Source organism: Thalassophryne amazonica, chromosome 2 (assembly GCF_902500255.1).
Source record: "Thalassophryne amazonica chromosome 2, fThaAma1.1, whole genome shotgun sequence".
NCBI lineage: Eukaryota > Metazoa > Chordata > Actinopteri > Batrachoidiformes > Batrachoididae > Thalassophryne > Thalassophryne amazonica.
The window spans coordinates 23,585,100-23,600,926 of NC_047104.1; the positions used below are offsets into that span (position 1 = coordinate 23,585,100).

The 15,827-nt window shown below is 42.3% G+C and overlaps 1 protein-coding gene and 1 long non-coding RNA gene across 2 annotated transcripts in view; one reads left to right on the top strand and one right to left on the bottom strand.

Moving 5' to 3' along the window:
- The window catches only part of LOC117522916 (anoctamin-9-like), a 150,324-nt gene that overhangs the window by 67,190 nt on the left and 67,307 nt on the right, over positions 1 to 15,827 (top strand). Inside the window, 1 exon segment of the mRNA XM_034184343.1 lies at positions 3,560 to 3,724. Coding sequence (XP_034040234.1) covers positions 3,560 to 3,724 — 165 coding nt within the window.
- Positions 561 to 15,448, bottom strand: LOC117522928. The gene is made up of 3 exons (XR_004564379.1): positions 15,339 to 15,448; positions 3,227 to 3,230; positions 561 to 571 (listed from the first exon to the last, which is right to left on the bottom strand). It is a non-coding gene; the product is annotated as an uncharacterized LOC117522928 (long non-coding RNA).

Below are 15,827 nucleotides of genomic sequence, written 5' to 3' on the forward strand. Positions count from 1 at the left end.
ATGTGGTCAGATTTCAGAAAGAAATAGCTGATATGTATTTATAAGACCCTTGTGAATGCAGTAAAGTAAATCTGTAAGCCCAAATTTGTAATTCAGCGGAGAAATCTTCGTTTAAAAATGACAAATTTGCAGCTAAAATTTAGCCCTCTGTGAAACAGTTTGTACAGCTGTATCATTTCCATGACGTCAGGGATCCCGCATTGAAATTGATTTTATCTGTTAGTAATGTTACTTATACACATCCTGGTTTCAACATCCAAAAGTAAGCTGCAATGAATGTGAGATACAGATCTGTGTGCTCAGATCAGCAACGACATCGACAGTGGGCGCCGTTCTTCCTCTCCCGCTCTCTGCGTCCGCTGCGCTTATTAAGTCTGCGGGCTCGTTAACGAGCTTCTTAACCGCCGACGCAGGCCACTCACACCGCCCGTGTCTGCTTTGCAGCCGGTGTTGTGCTAGATTCAGCGCACAACACCGGCATCACCTCTCTGTCTACTGAATGGAGGTGCAGCCAACTTGGAACAAGTCCAGAGACTACGCTCGCCGTTTTGATGTGGAGCGGCCGGTACACCTGTTGCTGCAAGGACAGACTTCTTGCTGCAAAATCCACAGCACCGCACGTCTCGGCAATCGGAGCCCCAGAGCTCCATGGATGCTGAGAGAGGTTTATATATTTTTAATGACTGGGATTCTTTGCGGGTCTCACCTCCATATCCCGCGATGGTACCGGAGGCGAAAGACAGTAGATTTTCATTGCGACACCACTCAATCAACGGGCGTATGAAAAAGTCCCCCAAGATAATTTTCAAGCACAAATAAAAGAAATGTGTACTCACCAAACGTGCCGCAAGACAATATGAAGTTTTTAAAAAAGTAGATCCTTCCGTATAAGGCAAGAAAAAGGTGCAGATGCAAACTGACGTAAATCCACAAATTACAATTGGCGCAATGCATGCTGGGAGAGGGTCTTGTCCGTAACGTCTCGGCAGCGTCCATGATGAGAGGGACAATTTGCGGAGGGCTAAATGTTAGCTGTAAATTTGTCATTTTCAAATGAAGATTTCTCCGTTGAATGACAGATCTGAGCTTGCAGATTTACTTTACTACATTCAGAAGGATCTTATGTGTAAATGTAAGTAATTTTTGTTCAAAAAATCTGACTGCATTTTTTTCAATGCAGGTCTCCATGCGTGAGTTTTTCCACGCCTGTCGGTGACGTCATTCGCCTGTGAGCACTCCTTGTGGGAGGAGTCGTTCAGCCCCTCGTCTGAATTCCTTTGCCTGAGAAGTTGCTGAGAGACTGGCGCTTTGTTTGATCAAAATTTTTTCTAAACCTGTGAGACACATCGAAGTGGACACGGTTCGAAAAATTAAGCTGGTTTTCAGTGAAAATTTTGACGGCTGATGAGAGATTTTGAGGTGATACTGTCCCTTTAAGGACTTCCCACGGTGCGAGACGTCACGCAGTGCTCTCAGGCGCCGTCGTCAGCCTGTTTCAAGCTGAAAACCTCCACATTTCAGGCTCTTTTGATGCAGGACGTTGTGAGAGAACAGAGAAGTTTCAGAAGAAGTCGGTTTCAGCATTTTATCCAGATATTCCACTGTTAAAGGAGATTTTTTTTTAATGAAAGACGTGCGGACGGATTGCAGTGTCGGCTCGCAGCTGCCGCGATGCTCCGCCACAGGAAAAACACCTCTGTTGGAAGCCTTAAGGACAAGTTGGAACATGTCCAGCTGTTAAACAATTTCTCATATACTCACTCCACTGAAAGCCATCAAAAGCCGCCTGGATTTTACAAATGGTTATCAACACGGAGGTGTTTTTCCTGTGCCGCCGCACCGCGCCGGCTGCGTCCCGACGCGCGGACCCGTCCGCACGGCTTTCATTAAAAAAAATCTCCTTTAACAGTGGAATATCCGGATAAAATGCTGAAACTGACTTTTTCTGAAACTTCTCTGTTCTCTCACGACGTCCTGGATCAATAGAGCCTGAAATGTGGAGGTTTTCAGCTTGAAACAGGCTGACGACGGCGCCTGGGACCGCTGCGCGACGTCCCGCTGTGTTGGAAGTCCTTAAAGCGACAGTATCACCTCAAAATCTCTCATCAGCCGTTAAAATTTTCACCGAAAACCAGCTTAATTTTTCGAACCGTGTCCACTTCGATGTGCCTCACAGGTTTAGAAAAAAGTTTGATCAAACAAAGCGCCAGTCTCTCAGCAACTTCTCAGACAAAGGAATTCCGACGAGGGGCTGGACGACTCCTCCCACAAGGAGTGCTCACAGGCGAATGATGTCACCGACAGGCGTGGAAAAACTCATGCATGCACACGAGGGTTCAAGCATGTCTGACATAAAAACATATGAATAAAATCCATATAGTTTTTGAAAAAAATATAAAGGACCTATACTTTATTGACAGCCCTCGTACATCTCAGTTCCTCTCAACATTTTTGTTTGCCTTAACAAATAGTTCTTAAATTTCCTGTTTACAGATCTGATAATAATAACCAGTTTAGATTTTTTATCTTTTTTTGGAATTGAATGGCAGCCTGCAATATCATTACTGTTAACGTGGATGCCCTTAGATGGGGGGAAAAAAATCAATAACCTGTTGCTCCAGGGAGTGAATTTCTCCGTGGGAGTGTCATCATTCATACTGGTGTCGGCGCTGCCGAGAGCAGCAGCCCTGGCATATGTTCAATGTGTAATATTTAATCCAGATACAATCACCTCCTCCATCCTAATATGCTGCTCCAATTCATCCACAAGGTTTTCCAAAATCTGAATTTTATTGTCTTTCTCTCCTTCAATAATCCAAGCAGTTCTGTTTGTTTTTTACGACTCCACTGAGCTCCTCAGACATGAAATTCAAAGACAGTTTAATTTTGTCCAAGTCTTCACCACTTGTGGTTTTTCGATATGATGAGCAGTTATGGAGAAAAGTTTTACCTTAGCCCACCGAGCCGCTCCCGTCCACCGTCCAACAGTGAAGGGCCTGTCCTGATGTTTAGCCGCCGCTGGGTGTGGTGGCTACACTGGCCTGGTCCAATGAGCGATGACTGTGCCGCTAGCTGTGATTGTAGCCGGCAGCCGCTGGAGCCACTAAAGCTCAGGCCCAGCCTGTTGATAGCTGGGTGCCACTGGAGCTTCGTCTCAGCGCAGAGTTTCATTGACTGGCTGCTGCTGGAGCGCAGTCATGGCCTGATGTTAGCTGCCACTGGAGACCGGTCTCGCCCCAATGTTAGCTGGTTAGCTGCCACTGGAGGCCGGTCTCGCCCCAATGTTAGCTGGTTAGCTGCCACTGGAGGCCGGTCTCGCCCCAATGTTAGCTGGTTAGCTGCCACTGGAGGCCGGCCTCGGCCCGATGTTGGCTGGCTGCAGCTGGAGGGAGTCTTGGCCTGATGTTAGCTGGCTGGCTGCTGGCTGGCTGGCTGCCGGAGACTGGTCCCAGCCCGGTGGTGGCAACAAGAGGAGAAGTTTCATTAGTGTTAAGGAACTGTGCAAATAAAAGTATTAATGTTTCTTAATTGTTACTTTTAAATCATGTTTGTGCTGCAGCTGATGCTGATCATCGGTCTTGCTCATGCCTTGGTGGTGTTTCGAGTGGTAGCCGCCCCCTTGATGTCTGAGGGTGATTGGAAGTTCATGAGCGACCACGCTACCACTGTGGCTGTGCTACTGGGAGCCGTCCTGCACTATGTCACAATCCAGATTATGACCCGAGTAAGTTTTCTCTTCACTTATCAAGAGCCTCGCAGACCAGTCTGTTTTTGCTTTTATTTGCACACCGCCTTCTGTTGGCTACATGTGGCAAGTTCTGTCATCCTGGTCATGGAATATGGAAGTGCCTTTAAAGGTAAACTTCTTCATTTCTAACTGCCTGGTGGGGAGTGCCACTCATTTAACCTCTGTGAGGTCATTGAAACTTTGAGAGTCATTGGGACACTTATTTGAAGACAAGTTAGGTATGGGTCCACCACACCACTGAACTGCCCTGGGCCCTGGATTGTAACCACCCACGCAGGCAACCGGATCAAATCAATTTTATTTATATAGCACCAAATCACAACCACAGTTGCCCCAAGGCGCTTTATATTGCACTGCAAAAGCCATACAATAATTAAAGAAAAACCCCAACTGTCAAAACGACCCCCTATGAGCAAGCACTTGGCGACAGTGGGAAGGAAAATTCCCTTTTAACAGGAAGAAACCTCCAGCAGAACCAGGCTCAGGGAGGGGCAGTCTTCTGCTGGGACTGGTTGGGGCTGAGGGAGAGAATCAGGAAAAAGACATGCTATGGAAGAGAGCAGAGATCAATCACTAATGATTAAATGCAGAGTGGTGCATACAGAGCAAAAAGAGAAAGAAACACTCAGTGCATCATGGGAAACCCCCCAGCAGTCTAAGTCTATAGCAGCATAACTAAGGGATGGTTCAGGGTCACCTGATCCAGCCCTAACTATAAGCTTTAGCAAAAAGGAAAGTTTTAAGCCTAATCTTAAAAGTAGAGAGGGTGTCTGTCTCCCTGATCCGAATTGGGAGCTGGTTCCACAGGAGAGGAGCCTGAAAGCTGAAGGCTCTGCCTCCCATTCTACTCTTAAAAACCCTAGGAACTACAAGTAAGCCTGCAGTCTGAGAGCGAAGCGCTCTATTGGGGTGATATGGTACTAAGAGGTCCCTGAGATAAGATGGGACCTGATTATTCAAAACCTTATAAGTAAGAAGAAGAATTTTAAATTCTATTCTAGAATTAACAGGAAGCCAATGAAGAGAGGCCAATATGGGTGAAATATGCTCTCTCCTTCTAGTCCCCGTCAGTACTCTAGCTGCAGCATTTTGAATTAACTGAAGGCTTTCAGGGAACTTTTAGGACAACCTGATAATAATGAATTACAGTAGTCCAGCCTAGAGGAAATAAATGCATGAATTAGTTTTTCAGCATCACTCTGAGACAAGACCTTTCTAATTTTAGAGATATTGCGCAAATGCAAAAAAGCAGTCCTACATATTTGCTTAATATGCGCACTGAAGGACATATCCTGATCAAAAATGACTCCAAGATTTCTCACAGTATTACTAGAGGTCAGGGTAATGCCATCCAGAGTAAGGATCTGGTTAGACACCATGTTCTAAGATTTGTGGGGCCAAGTACAATAACTTCAGTTTTATCTGAATTTAAAAGCAGGAAATTAGAGGTCATCCATGTCTTTATGTCTGTAAGACATTCCTGCAGTTTAACTAATTGGTGTGTGTCCTCTGGCTTCATGGATAGATAAAGCTGGGTATCATCTGCGTAACAATGAAAATTTAAGCAATGCTTTCTAATAATACTGCCTAAAGGAAGCATGTATAAAGTGAATAAAATTGGTCCTAGCACAGAACCTTGTGGAACTCCATAATTAACCTTAGTCTGTGAAGAAGACTCCCCATTTACATGAACAAATTATAATCTATTAGATAAATATGATTCAAACCACTGCAACGCAGTGCCTTTAATACCTATGGCATGCTCTAATCTCTGTAATAAATTTTTATGGTCAACAGTATCAAAAGCAGCACTGAGGTCTAACAGGACAAGCACAGAGATGAGTCCACTGTATAACTCACAAACTCGCAGCTTAAAGCAGATAACCCATAAGTTGGATAGGAAATGGCGTCTCACTAATTTAGAAGATCTTCACTTAGCCTGGAAAAAGAGTCTGTTGCTCTATAAAAAAGCCCTCCGTAAAGCTAGGACATCTTACTACTCATCACTAATTGAAGAAAATAAGAACAACCCCAGGTTTCTTTTCAGCACTGTAGCCAGGCTGACAAAGAGTCAGAGCTGAGTATTCCTTTAACTTTAACTAGTAATGACTTCATGACTTTCTTTGCTAATAAAATTATAATTAACCATAGTCTGTGAAGAAGATTCCCCATTTACATGAACAAATTGTAATCTATTAGATAAATATGATTCAAACCACCGCAGCGCAGTGCCTTTAATACCTATGGCATGCTCTAATCTCTGTAATAAAATTTTATGGTCAACAGTATCAAAAGCAGCACTGAGGTCTAACAGAACAAGCACAGAGATGAGTCCACTGTCTGAGGCCATAAGAAGATCATTTGTAACCTTCACTAATGCTGTTTCTGTACTATGATGAATTCTAAAACCTGACTGAAACTCTTCAAATAGACCATTCCTCTGCAGATGATCAGTTAGCTGTTTTACAACTACCCTTTCAAGAATTTTTGAGAGAAAAGGAAGGTTGGAGATTGGCCTATAATTAGCTAAGATAGCTGGGTCAAGTGATGGCTTTTTATGTAATGGTTTAATTACTGCCACCTTAAAAGCCTGTGGTACATAGCCAACTAATAAAGATAGATTGATCATATTTAAGATCGAAGCATTAATTAATGGTAGGGCTTCCTTGAGCAGCCTGGTAGGAATGGGGTCTAATAGACATGTTGATGGTTTGGATGAAGTAACTAATGAAAATAACTCAGACAGAACAATCGGAGAGAAAGAGTCTAACCAAATACCAGCATTACTGAAAGCAGCCAAAGATAACGATATGTCTTTGGGATGGTTATGAGTATTTTTTTCTCTAATAGTTAAAATTTTATTAGCAAAGAAAGTCATGAAGTCATTACTAGTTAAAGTTAAAGGAATACTCGGCTCAATAGAGCTCTGACTCTTTGTCAGCCTGGCTACAGTGCTGAAAAGAAACCTGGGGTTTTTCTTATTTTCTTCAATTAGTGATGAGTAGTAACATGTCCTAGCTTTACGGAGGGCTTTTTTATAGAGCAACAGACTCTTTTTCCAGGCTAAGTGAAGATCTTCTAAATTAGTGAGATGCCATTTCCTCTCCAATTTACGGGTTATCTGCTTTAAACTTATTCCCCACTGCTGGGTAGTCCATTAAAGTAAATGTAAATGTTATTAAGAAATGATCAGACAGAAGGGGGTTTTCAGGGAATACTGTTAAGTCTTCAATTTCCGTACCATAAGTCAAAACAAGATCTAAAGTATGATTAAAGTGGTGGGTGGACTCATTTACATTTTGAGCAAAGCCAATTGAGTCCAATAATAGATTAATTGCAGTGATGAGGCTGTCATTCTCAGCATCTATGTGGATGTTAAAATTGCCCACTATAATTATCTTATCTGAGCTAAGCACTAAGTCAGACAATAGGTCTGAAAATTCACAGAGAAACTCACAGTAACGACCAGGTGGACGATAGATAACAACAAATAAAACTGGTTTTTGGGACTTCCAATTTGGTTGGACAAGACTAAGAGTCAAGCTTTCAAATGATTTAAAGCTCTGTCTGGGTTTTTGATTATTTAATAAGCTGGAGTGGAAGATTGCTGCTACTCCTCCCCCTCGGCCCGTGCTACGAGCATTCTGACAGTTAGTGTGACCCGGGGGTGTTGACTCATTTAAACTAACATATTCATTCTGCTGTAACTAGGTTTCTGTAAGGCAGAATAAATCAATATGTTGATCAATTATTATATCATTTACTAACAGGGACTTAGAAGAGAGAGACCTAATGTTTAATAAACCACATTTAACTGTTTTAGTCTGTGGTGCAGTTGAAGGTGCTATATTAGTTTTTCTTTTTGAATTTTTATGCTTAAATAGATTTTTACTGGTTGTTGCTGGTCTGGGAGCAGGCACCGTCTCTACGGGGATGGGGTATTGGGGGGATGGCAGGGGGGAGAGAAGCTGCAGAGAGGTGTGTAAGACTACAACTCTGCCTCCTGGTCCCAACCCTGGGTAGTCACGGTTTGGAGGGTTTAATAAAATTGGCCAGATTTCTAGAAACAAGAGCTGCTTCATCCAAAGTGGGATGGATGCCGTCTCTCCCAACAAGACCAGGTTTTCCCCAGAAGCTTTGCCAATTATCTATGAAGCCCACCTCATTTTTTGGACACCACTCAGACAGCCAGCAATTCAAGTAGAACATGCGGCTAAACATGTCACTCCCGGTCCGATTGGGGAGGGGCCCAGAGAAAACTACAGAGTCCAACATTGTTTTTGCAAAGTTACACACCGATTCAATGTTAATTTTACTGACTTCCGATTGGCGTAACCGGGTGTCATTACTGCTGACGTGAATTACAATCTTACTGAATTTACGCTTAGCCTTAGCCAGCAGTTTCAAATTTCCTTCAGTGTCGCCTGCTCTGGCCTCCGGAAGACAATTGTCTATGGTTGCTGGTGTCGCTAACTTCACATTTCTCAAAACAGAGTCGCCAATAACCAGAGTTTGTTCCTCGGCGGGTGTGTCGCCGAGTGGGGAAAAACAGTTATAGATGTGAACAGGTCGGTGGTGTACAGGGGGCTTCTGTTTAGGACTATGCTTCCTCCTCACAGTCACCCAGCCGGCCTGCTTTCCCGGCTGCTCGGGATCTGCTGGGGGGCAGCTAATGGCGGCTACGCTACCTTGGTCCGCACCGACTACAGGGGCCTGGCTAGCTGTAGGATTTTCCAAGGTGCGGAGCAGAGTCTCCAGTTCGCCCAGCCTGGCCTCCAAATCTACGAATAAGCTACACTTATTACAAGTACCGTTACTGCTAAAGGAGGCCGAGGAATAACTAAACATTTCACACCCAGAGCAGAGAAGTGCGGGAGAGACAGCAGAAGCAACCTTGATAAACCGGCTAAGAGCTAGTAGCTGCGCTAAGCTAGCGGATTCCTAAAAATACACAAAGTGAATAATGTGTAAATAATTTAGAGGTGATTCAGCAGAGGGAGTGCTTTAGTTAAGGCATGTGAAGATTACACTGTGAAACAAATCGTTATCTAGATCAATCTAATTACGCAGATTAAACAGCTAACAGATACAGCAAAACACCGCTGTGCTCCGGAACAGGAAGTGATACAATACCGCAGTGAGAGCCAACCACCAGTAGAGACTAGTAGAGAGACGAGAATCCAGATTGTCAACCCCACTTCTCAAAAATAACCATCTATCTGGTGCAGCCAGGTGGAATACGGGTGTACCCCTGGCCTTCTCCAGCCACTGGGGTTCTCAACTTGTCCACCTGATTGCTGGATCATACCCAGAGAAACATACCGTATGGCCAGAATGGTGTAACCAATGTTCTTTCAAAATGCTTTTGATACTCGTCATCTGAGTCTTCCTAATTAACTGTTTGGTTGACACAGTCATTCCAACAATGCCCAAGCATACTCAAAAGCAGCAGAATACTAAAGATGTTTCCACTGTCACTGGGTTAGTGTCAAAGTGTCACCAACATAGAGGAGGCACCAGAACTCTAAGATCTTGGCCCTTCATTCTCCTGCAAAGTTACTGGCAATGATCAACACATCTGTGTAGCTCCTGGAGACAAAAATGTCACTGCTGAGAAACCATTTAGTTGACATTCATGTGAAGGCAACAATGTACCAGTTTTGGTCACAGAAGACTGATTGGCTGAAGGAGGAGTAAAAGAACTGGAATGGCCATCATTAAACAGAAGAGGTGGTTTGCGACACCACTTACCAGCCACCTACAGTTTCACACCCATTCAGACTTTGCCTTTGACTTTTGTTCAGTGACTTGTGTCACTTCACATTTTCAGAGTTGTAATGCCCTCAGAGAGGTGCAATGCCTGACACCCTCCACCAGTCAGAACTGCAGAAACCTGTCAACTTCAGAGACCCAAGCGTGTCCAGTTGCCTTTATATGAGGTCTGTTAGAAAAGTATCCGACCTTTTAATTTTTTTCAAAAACCATATGGAGTGTCTGAGAGCGCTGCGCACTCCGAGCGCCGATCAACAGGCTGAAACAACCAGATCATTTCCAACGTGAAGGCTTTGTTGATCTGGGACGTCGTCTGACTTACACAACAATGGCAGAAGACGTGGACATCAGTACTTTTTCGGGCCATGCAGACCAACACGGAGGTGGTTTTGTGCCGCGCCATGAATGGCACGGTGGTGCATTCCTCCACTCCTCTTTCCATGACAAAAACTCCTGTAACAGTGGAATGTGCCGTTAATTTCCAAACTGGATGCTCTGTTGATCCGGGACGTCGTCTGACTAGCACAGGAATTGCGGAAGACGTGGACATCAGCACTTTTTTGGCACATTGAGACAGATGTGCGGAGGAATTCCGTGCGTCACAGTGGAGCCGCATGGTGCAAAGCAACACCGTGATGAAGCCTCACAGGACATGTTGGGGCATGTCCAGCTCATGCACAATTTCACGGATAGTCACACGACTGAAAAGCCACTGAAAGCCGTCTTTAAGCCTTCTGAAAGCCGTCCTGTGAGACCAACACGGAGGTGGTTTTGTGCCGCGCCATGAGCGGCAAGGTGGTGCATCCCTTCGCTCCTCTTTCCATGAAAAAAACTCCTGTAATAGTGGAATGTGCCAAAAAAGTACTGATGTCCACGTCTTCTACCATTGTTGTGTAAGTCAGACGACGTCCCGGATCAACAAAGCCTTCACATTGGAAATGATCTGGTTGTTTCAGCTTGTCAATCAGCGCTCTGAGTGCGCCGCGCTCTCAGACACTGTGGGCAGTCTTTAAACCGGCTGGAGCACTCCTTAATCTGTGTAATCCCCATAAAATCATCCCTGAAAGCCATCTGAATTTTCCGAATGGTGTCTACCTGGAGGTCTCTCCAAATCGTTCAGATATTTATTCGCAATAAAAATCCGACGAGAGGGGTGGACCACTGCTCACACAAAGCCTGCTCACAGGCGAATGACGCAACCGACAGGCGTGGAAAAACTCACGCATGCGCACGAAGGTTCAAGCTTGGCTGATGCAATCACACGTGATTCAAATTCATATGGTTTTTGAAAAAAATAAAAAGGTCCAATACTTTTCTAACAGACCTTGTAGGTGCTTAGAGATGCAAGTGACACGTTGTTCTTTTGTAATTTACCAGGCAGTTTCTGTTTTTATTCTGTTTCCTTTGAGGAGAGTTTTGTTTGGCAGTATTTGTGGGTATGTTGTGGTCCTCTGATACTGTGATGCTGAAAATCATCCACATGGAGTAGGGGTGGGCGATATGGCCTAAAATGTATATTGCGATATAATTTGAACCATAGATGGTAGACGGTATATATTGCGGTATAATTAGGTGTGAATTTCAACCGTTTCAGAATGGGTACACTATAAACGCATTCTGGTAGGAAGTGGTTTTCTATGTTATTAAACCCAAGTCATGAAATGCTTCTTCAAAATTTGTTGTGCAAAACTACAAGAACATATTTGAAAATTTTGTTAAAAACAAACAAAAAAAAAAACTCTAACGTACGGTAATGTAAATTTTAAGATAAAACACTTTAGTGCAAAATATTACACTCAACAAAAATATAAACGCAACACTTTTGGTTTTGCTCCCATTTTGTATGAGATGAACTCAAAGATCAAAAACTTTTTCCACATACACAATATCACCATTTCCCTCAAATATTGTTCACAAACCAGTCTAAATCTGTGATAGTCAGCACTTCTCCTTTGCTGAGATAATCCATCCCACCTCACAGGTGTGCCATACCAAGATGCTGATTAGACACCATGATTAGTGCACAGGTGTGCCTTAGACTGTCCACAATAACACTCTGAAAGGTGCAGTTTTGTTTTATTGGGGGGGGATACCAGTCAGTATCTGGTGTGACCACCATTTGCCTCATGCAGTGCAACACATCTCCTTCGCATAGAGTTGATCAGGTTGTCAATTGTGGCCTGTGGAATGTTGGTCCACTCCTCTTCAATGGCTGTGCGAAGTTGCTGGATATTGGCAGGAACTGGTACACGCTGTCATATACGCCAGTCCAGAGCATCTCAAACATGCTCAATGGGTGACATGTCCGGTGAGTATGCCGGCCATGCAGGAACTGGGACATTTTCAGCTTCCAAGAATTGTGTACAGATCCTTGCAACATGGGGCTGTGCATTATCCTGCTGCAACATGAGGTGATGTTCTTGGATGTATGGCACAACAATGGGCCTCAGGATCTCGTCACGGTATCTCTGTGCATTCAAAATGCCATCAATAAAATGCACCTGTGTTCTTCGTCCATAACAGATGCCTGCCCATACCATAACCCCACCGCCACCATGGGCCACTCGATCCACAACATTGACATCAGAAAACCGCTCACCCACACGACGCCACACACGCTGTCTGCCATCTGCCCTGAACAGTGTGAACCGGGATTCATCCATGAAGAGAACACCTCTCCAATGTGCCAAACGCCAGTGAATGTGAGCATTTGCCCACTCAAGTCGGTTACAACGACGAACTGGAGTCAGGTCAAGACCCCGATGAGGATGACGAGCATGCAGATGAGCTTCCCTGAGATGGTTTCTGACAGTTTGTGCAGAAATTCTTTGGTTATGCAAACCGATTGTTTCAGCAGCTGTCCGAGTGGCTCTGTGGCATTGTGCTGTGTGATAAAACTGCACCTTTCAGAGTGGCCTTTTATTGTGGGCAGTCTAAGGCACACCTGTGCACTAATCATGGTGTCTAATCAGCATCTTGATATGGCACACCTGTGAGGTGGGATGGATTATCTCAGCAAAGGAGAAGTGCTCACTATCACAGATTTGGACTGGTTTGTGAACAATATTTGAGGGAAATGGTGATATTGTGTATGTTGAAAAAGTTTTAGATCTTTGAATTCATCTCATACAAAATGGGAGCAAAACCAAAAGTGTTGCGTTTATATTTTTGTTGAGTGTACTTTCTCCCCTCACTATTCTTTTATAAATAACACAAAATATGAAAACTTTGCAAAAACTTTGTAACTTAAGGCAATGTAAATTTAAAAATAAAACATCACTTTAGTGCAAAATATTACTTTCTCCCCTCACTTATATAAATAACACAATATAAAAACTTTGTAACTTAAGGCAATGTAAATTTTAAAAATAAAACATCAGTTTAGTGCAAAATATTACTTTCTCCCCTCACTTATATAACACAAAATATGAAAACTTTGCAAAAACTTTGTAACTTAAGGCAATGTAAATTTAAAAATAAAACATCACTTGAGTGCAAAATATACTTTCTTCCCTCACTTATATAAATAACACAAAATATAAAAACTTTGCAAAAACTTTGTAACTTAAGGCAATGTAAATTTTAAAAATAAAACATCACTTTAGTGCAAAATATTACTTTCTCCCCTCACTTATATAAATAACACAAAATATAAAAACTTTGCAAAAACTTTGTAACTTAAGGCAATGTAAATTTTAAAAATAAAACATCACTTTAGTGCAAAATATTACTTTCTCCCCTCACTTATATAACACAAAATATGAAAACTTTGCAAAAACTTTGTAACTTAAGGCAATGTAAATTTAAAAATAAAACATCACTTGAGTGCAAAATATTACTTTCTTCCCTCACTTATATAAATAACACAAAATATAAAAACTTTGCAAAAACTTTGTAACTTAAGGCAATGTAAATTTTAAAAATAAAACATCACTTTAGTGCAAAATATTACTTTCTCCCCTCACTTATATAAATAACACAAAATATAAAAACTTTGCAAAAACTTTGTAACTTAAGGCAATGTAAATTTTAAAAATAAAACATCACTTTAGTGCAAAATATTACTTTCTCCCCTCACTTATATAACACAAAATATGAAAACTTTGCAAAAACTTTGTAACTTAAGGCAATGTAAATTTAAAAATAAAACATCACTTTAGTGCAAAATTTTACTTTCTCCCCTCACTTATATAAATAACACAAAATATAAAAACTTTGCAAAAACTTTGTAACTTAAGGCAATGTAAATTTTAAAAATAAAACATCACTTTAGTGCAAAATATTACTTTCTCCCCTCACTTATATAACACAAAATATGAAAACTTTGCAAAAACTTTGTAACTTAAGGCAATGTAAATTTTACGATAAAACATCACTTTAGTGCAAAATACAACTTTTTCCCCTTCAGTTTCCTTATGTAAACGACCAAATAAGGCGTATAAATAGTTTAAATTTAAATAATAAAAAAACTTAAAGTAAACAGGTAACAATGTATTTAACCACAAAATTACTTCAAATGGAGTGCAAAACAAAAAAGCTTTCGGTATTTTAGAGGTAGACTAAACGTGTATGCAAAAATATCACAAAGGCAAACTGTCAGAATTAGTGGTTACAGTTTATGGCAGATTGTTTTGACAAGAACACAAGTCTGTCCACATTCTCTGGCTTTAGTGCAGAACGGTGGCATGTAACAATATTCCCACCAGTGCTAAATGCCCTTTCTGACGGGGCACTGGTAGCTGGAATGCACAAGTATTTCTGAGCCAGGCTTGCTACTCTTGGAAAATTAGCCAGTATGGGTCAGCCTCTCCATCTATATCCAGTGCCTGCAGGTAACTTTGTAGCTCTACTTCAATGGCATCTCTGTCTGGGAGAGCAGCTGCGACTGGTGCCTTTTTGAAAAAGCTGCCCAAACTGCGTTTAACCTTCTTGGGCTCTCTAACTTCTTCAGCTGCTCCTGCGCTGGCAGATGGTGGTAAATCTGAGGAGGAAGCTGTTTGTGTCTGCTTTTCCAGTAGGGCTTGAATTCCTGCCACCACTTTAGTCTTCAAATATTCTTTACGGTCGTTGGCTATGTATGATAGCTTAAACCGTGGATCAACGAGGGAGGCCATATCCAGCAGGTCGTCGGTGGCAGGGTCAGAGTACTTTTCATTTAAGTACTGGAGAATGGACCTCTTCATCTGCTTGGTCAGTTCTGTGTCGTCCTCAGCTGAAGACAGGACCTTGTTGTTCAAGAGATTGAGTACAGGCTTTAGATAGGACACACTAACGTAGTCTTCACTAGAGAGTGCATCCGTGAACTCAGTCAGTGGAGCAAGGGCCTTGTTCACCGACTCAAGGACATCAATGTCTTGCCAAGTAGGCACCAGGTGTCTGACTTTTTTGTCAGCTTTCAGGACTTGTGAAATAGCTTTCTCCTGCTCTAGTACTCGCTCAATCATTTGTTGCCGTGATCCCCATCTTGTCGGCGTCTCTGTAATGAGGCGGTGAAGAGGCAGGTGTAGCTCATTCTGGACTTTGGTCATTGCCTTCCTTCATTTATTAGTGTAAGAAAATGCACTCACAATTTTCTAACACAAGCCTACTGCACGGTCTATCCGTGGCTCTTTCACGCTCACCTCTGTAAACAAAATTGTTAAAAAAAAAAAAATTAGTCCAGCTACATTAACAAAACTGTTTCAGTTATACACTAATTCTGTACACCAGGCTCTAATCCTAGATGAAACATATATTGTCAGAAAAATAGTTGGGCTATTTGTGCAATAATAAGGACAAGGCACTTTATAGTTGACTTATAACCTAATGCATTGAACACCTATTGCAGGGCTATTCAACTATATTTTTCCAGGGGCCAAATTTGTCAGAATACTATGATCTGTGGGCCGGACATTCTCGTGACCTGTACTATTACTCTCGGATGTACAACTGAGACAAATGTTACTGCATTTCTTTTCCCCTTTTTATTTAACAGAACATCAAAAGTATATACTATGAAGTCAGTGAGTGTGGGAAAGTGCAGCAGCCTGTTATTAAGATCACATGCGAAAATGTCTATTTTTTTATAAAGCAGTCAGCTTTCAACCACATCAGCCACTGTTTTATCCCTCCCCTGAAGACTCCGATTAAGACCATTCAAATGATGCATGATATTGCTTAAAAAGCACATTTCTGAGACAAATTTCTCATCTAGCATTTTTGTCAGAAATGTTTCAGCCTTCTTGTGCTTGCATTCACATAAAACATCCAGTCGTCTTGCAGCTGTTGTATCTGACAGAGGGACTGACTTGATTGAAGACATTACCTG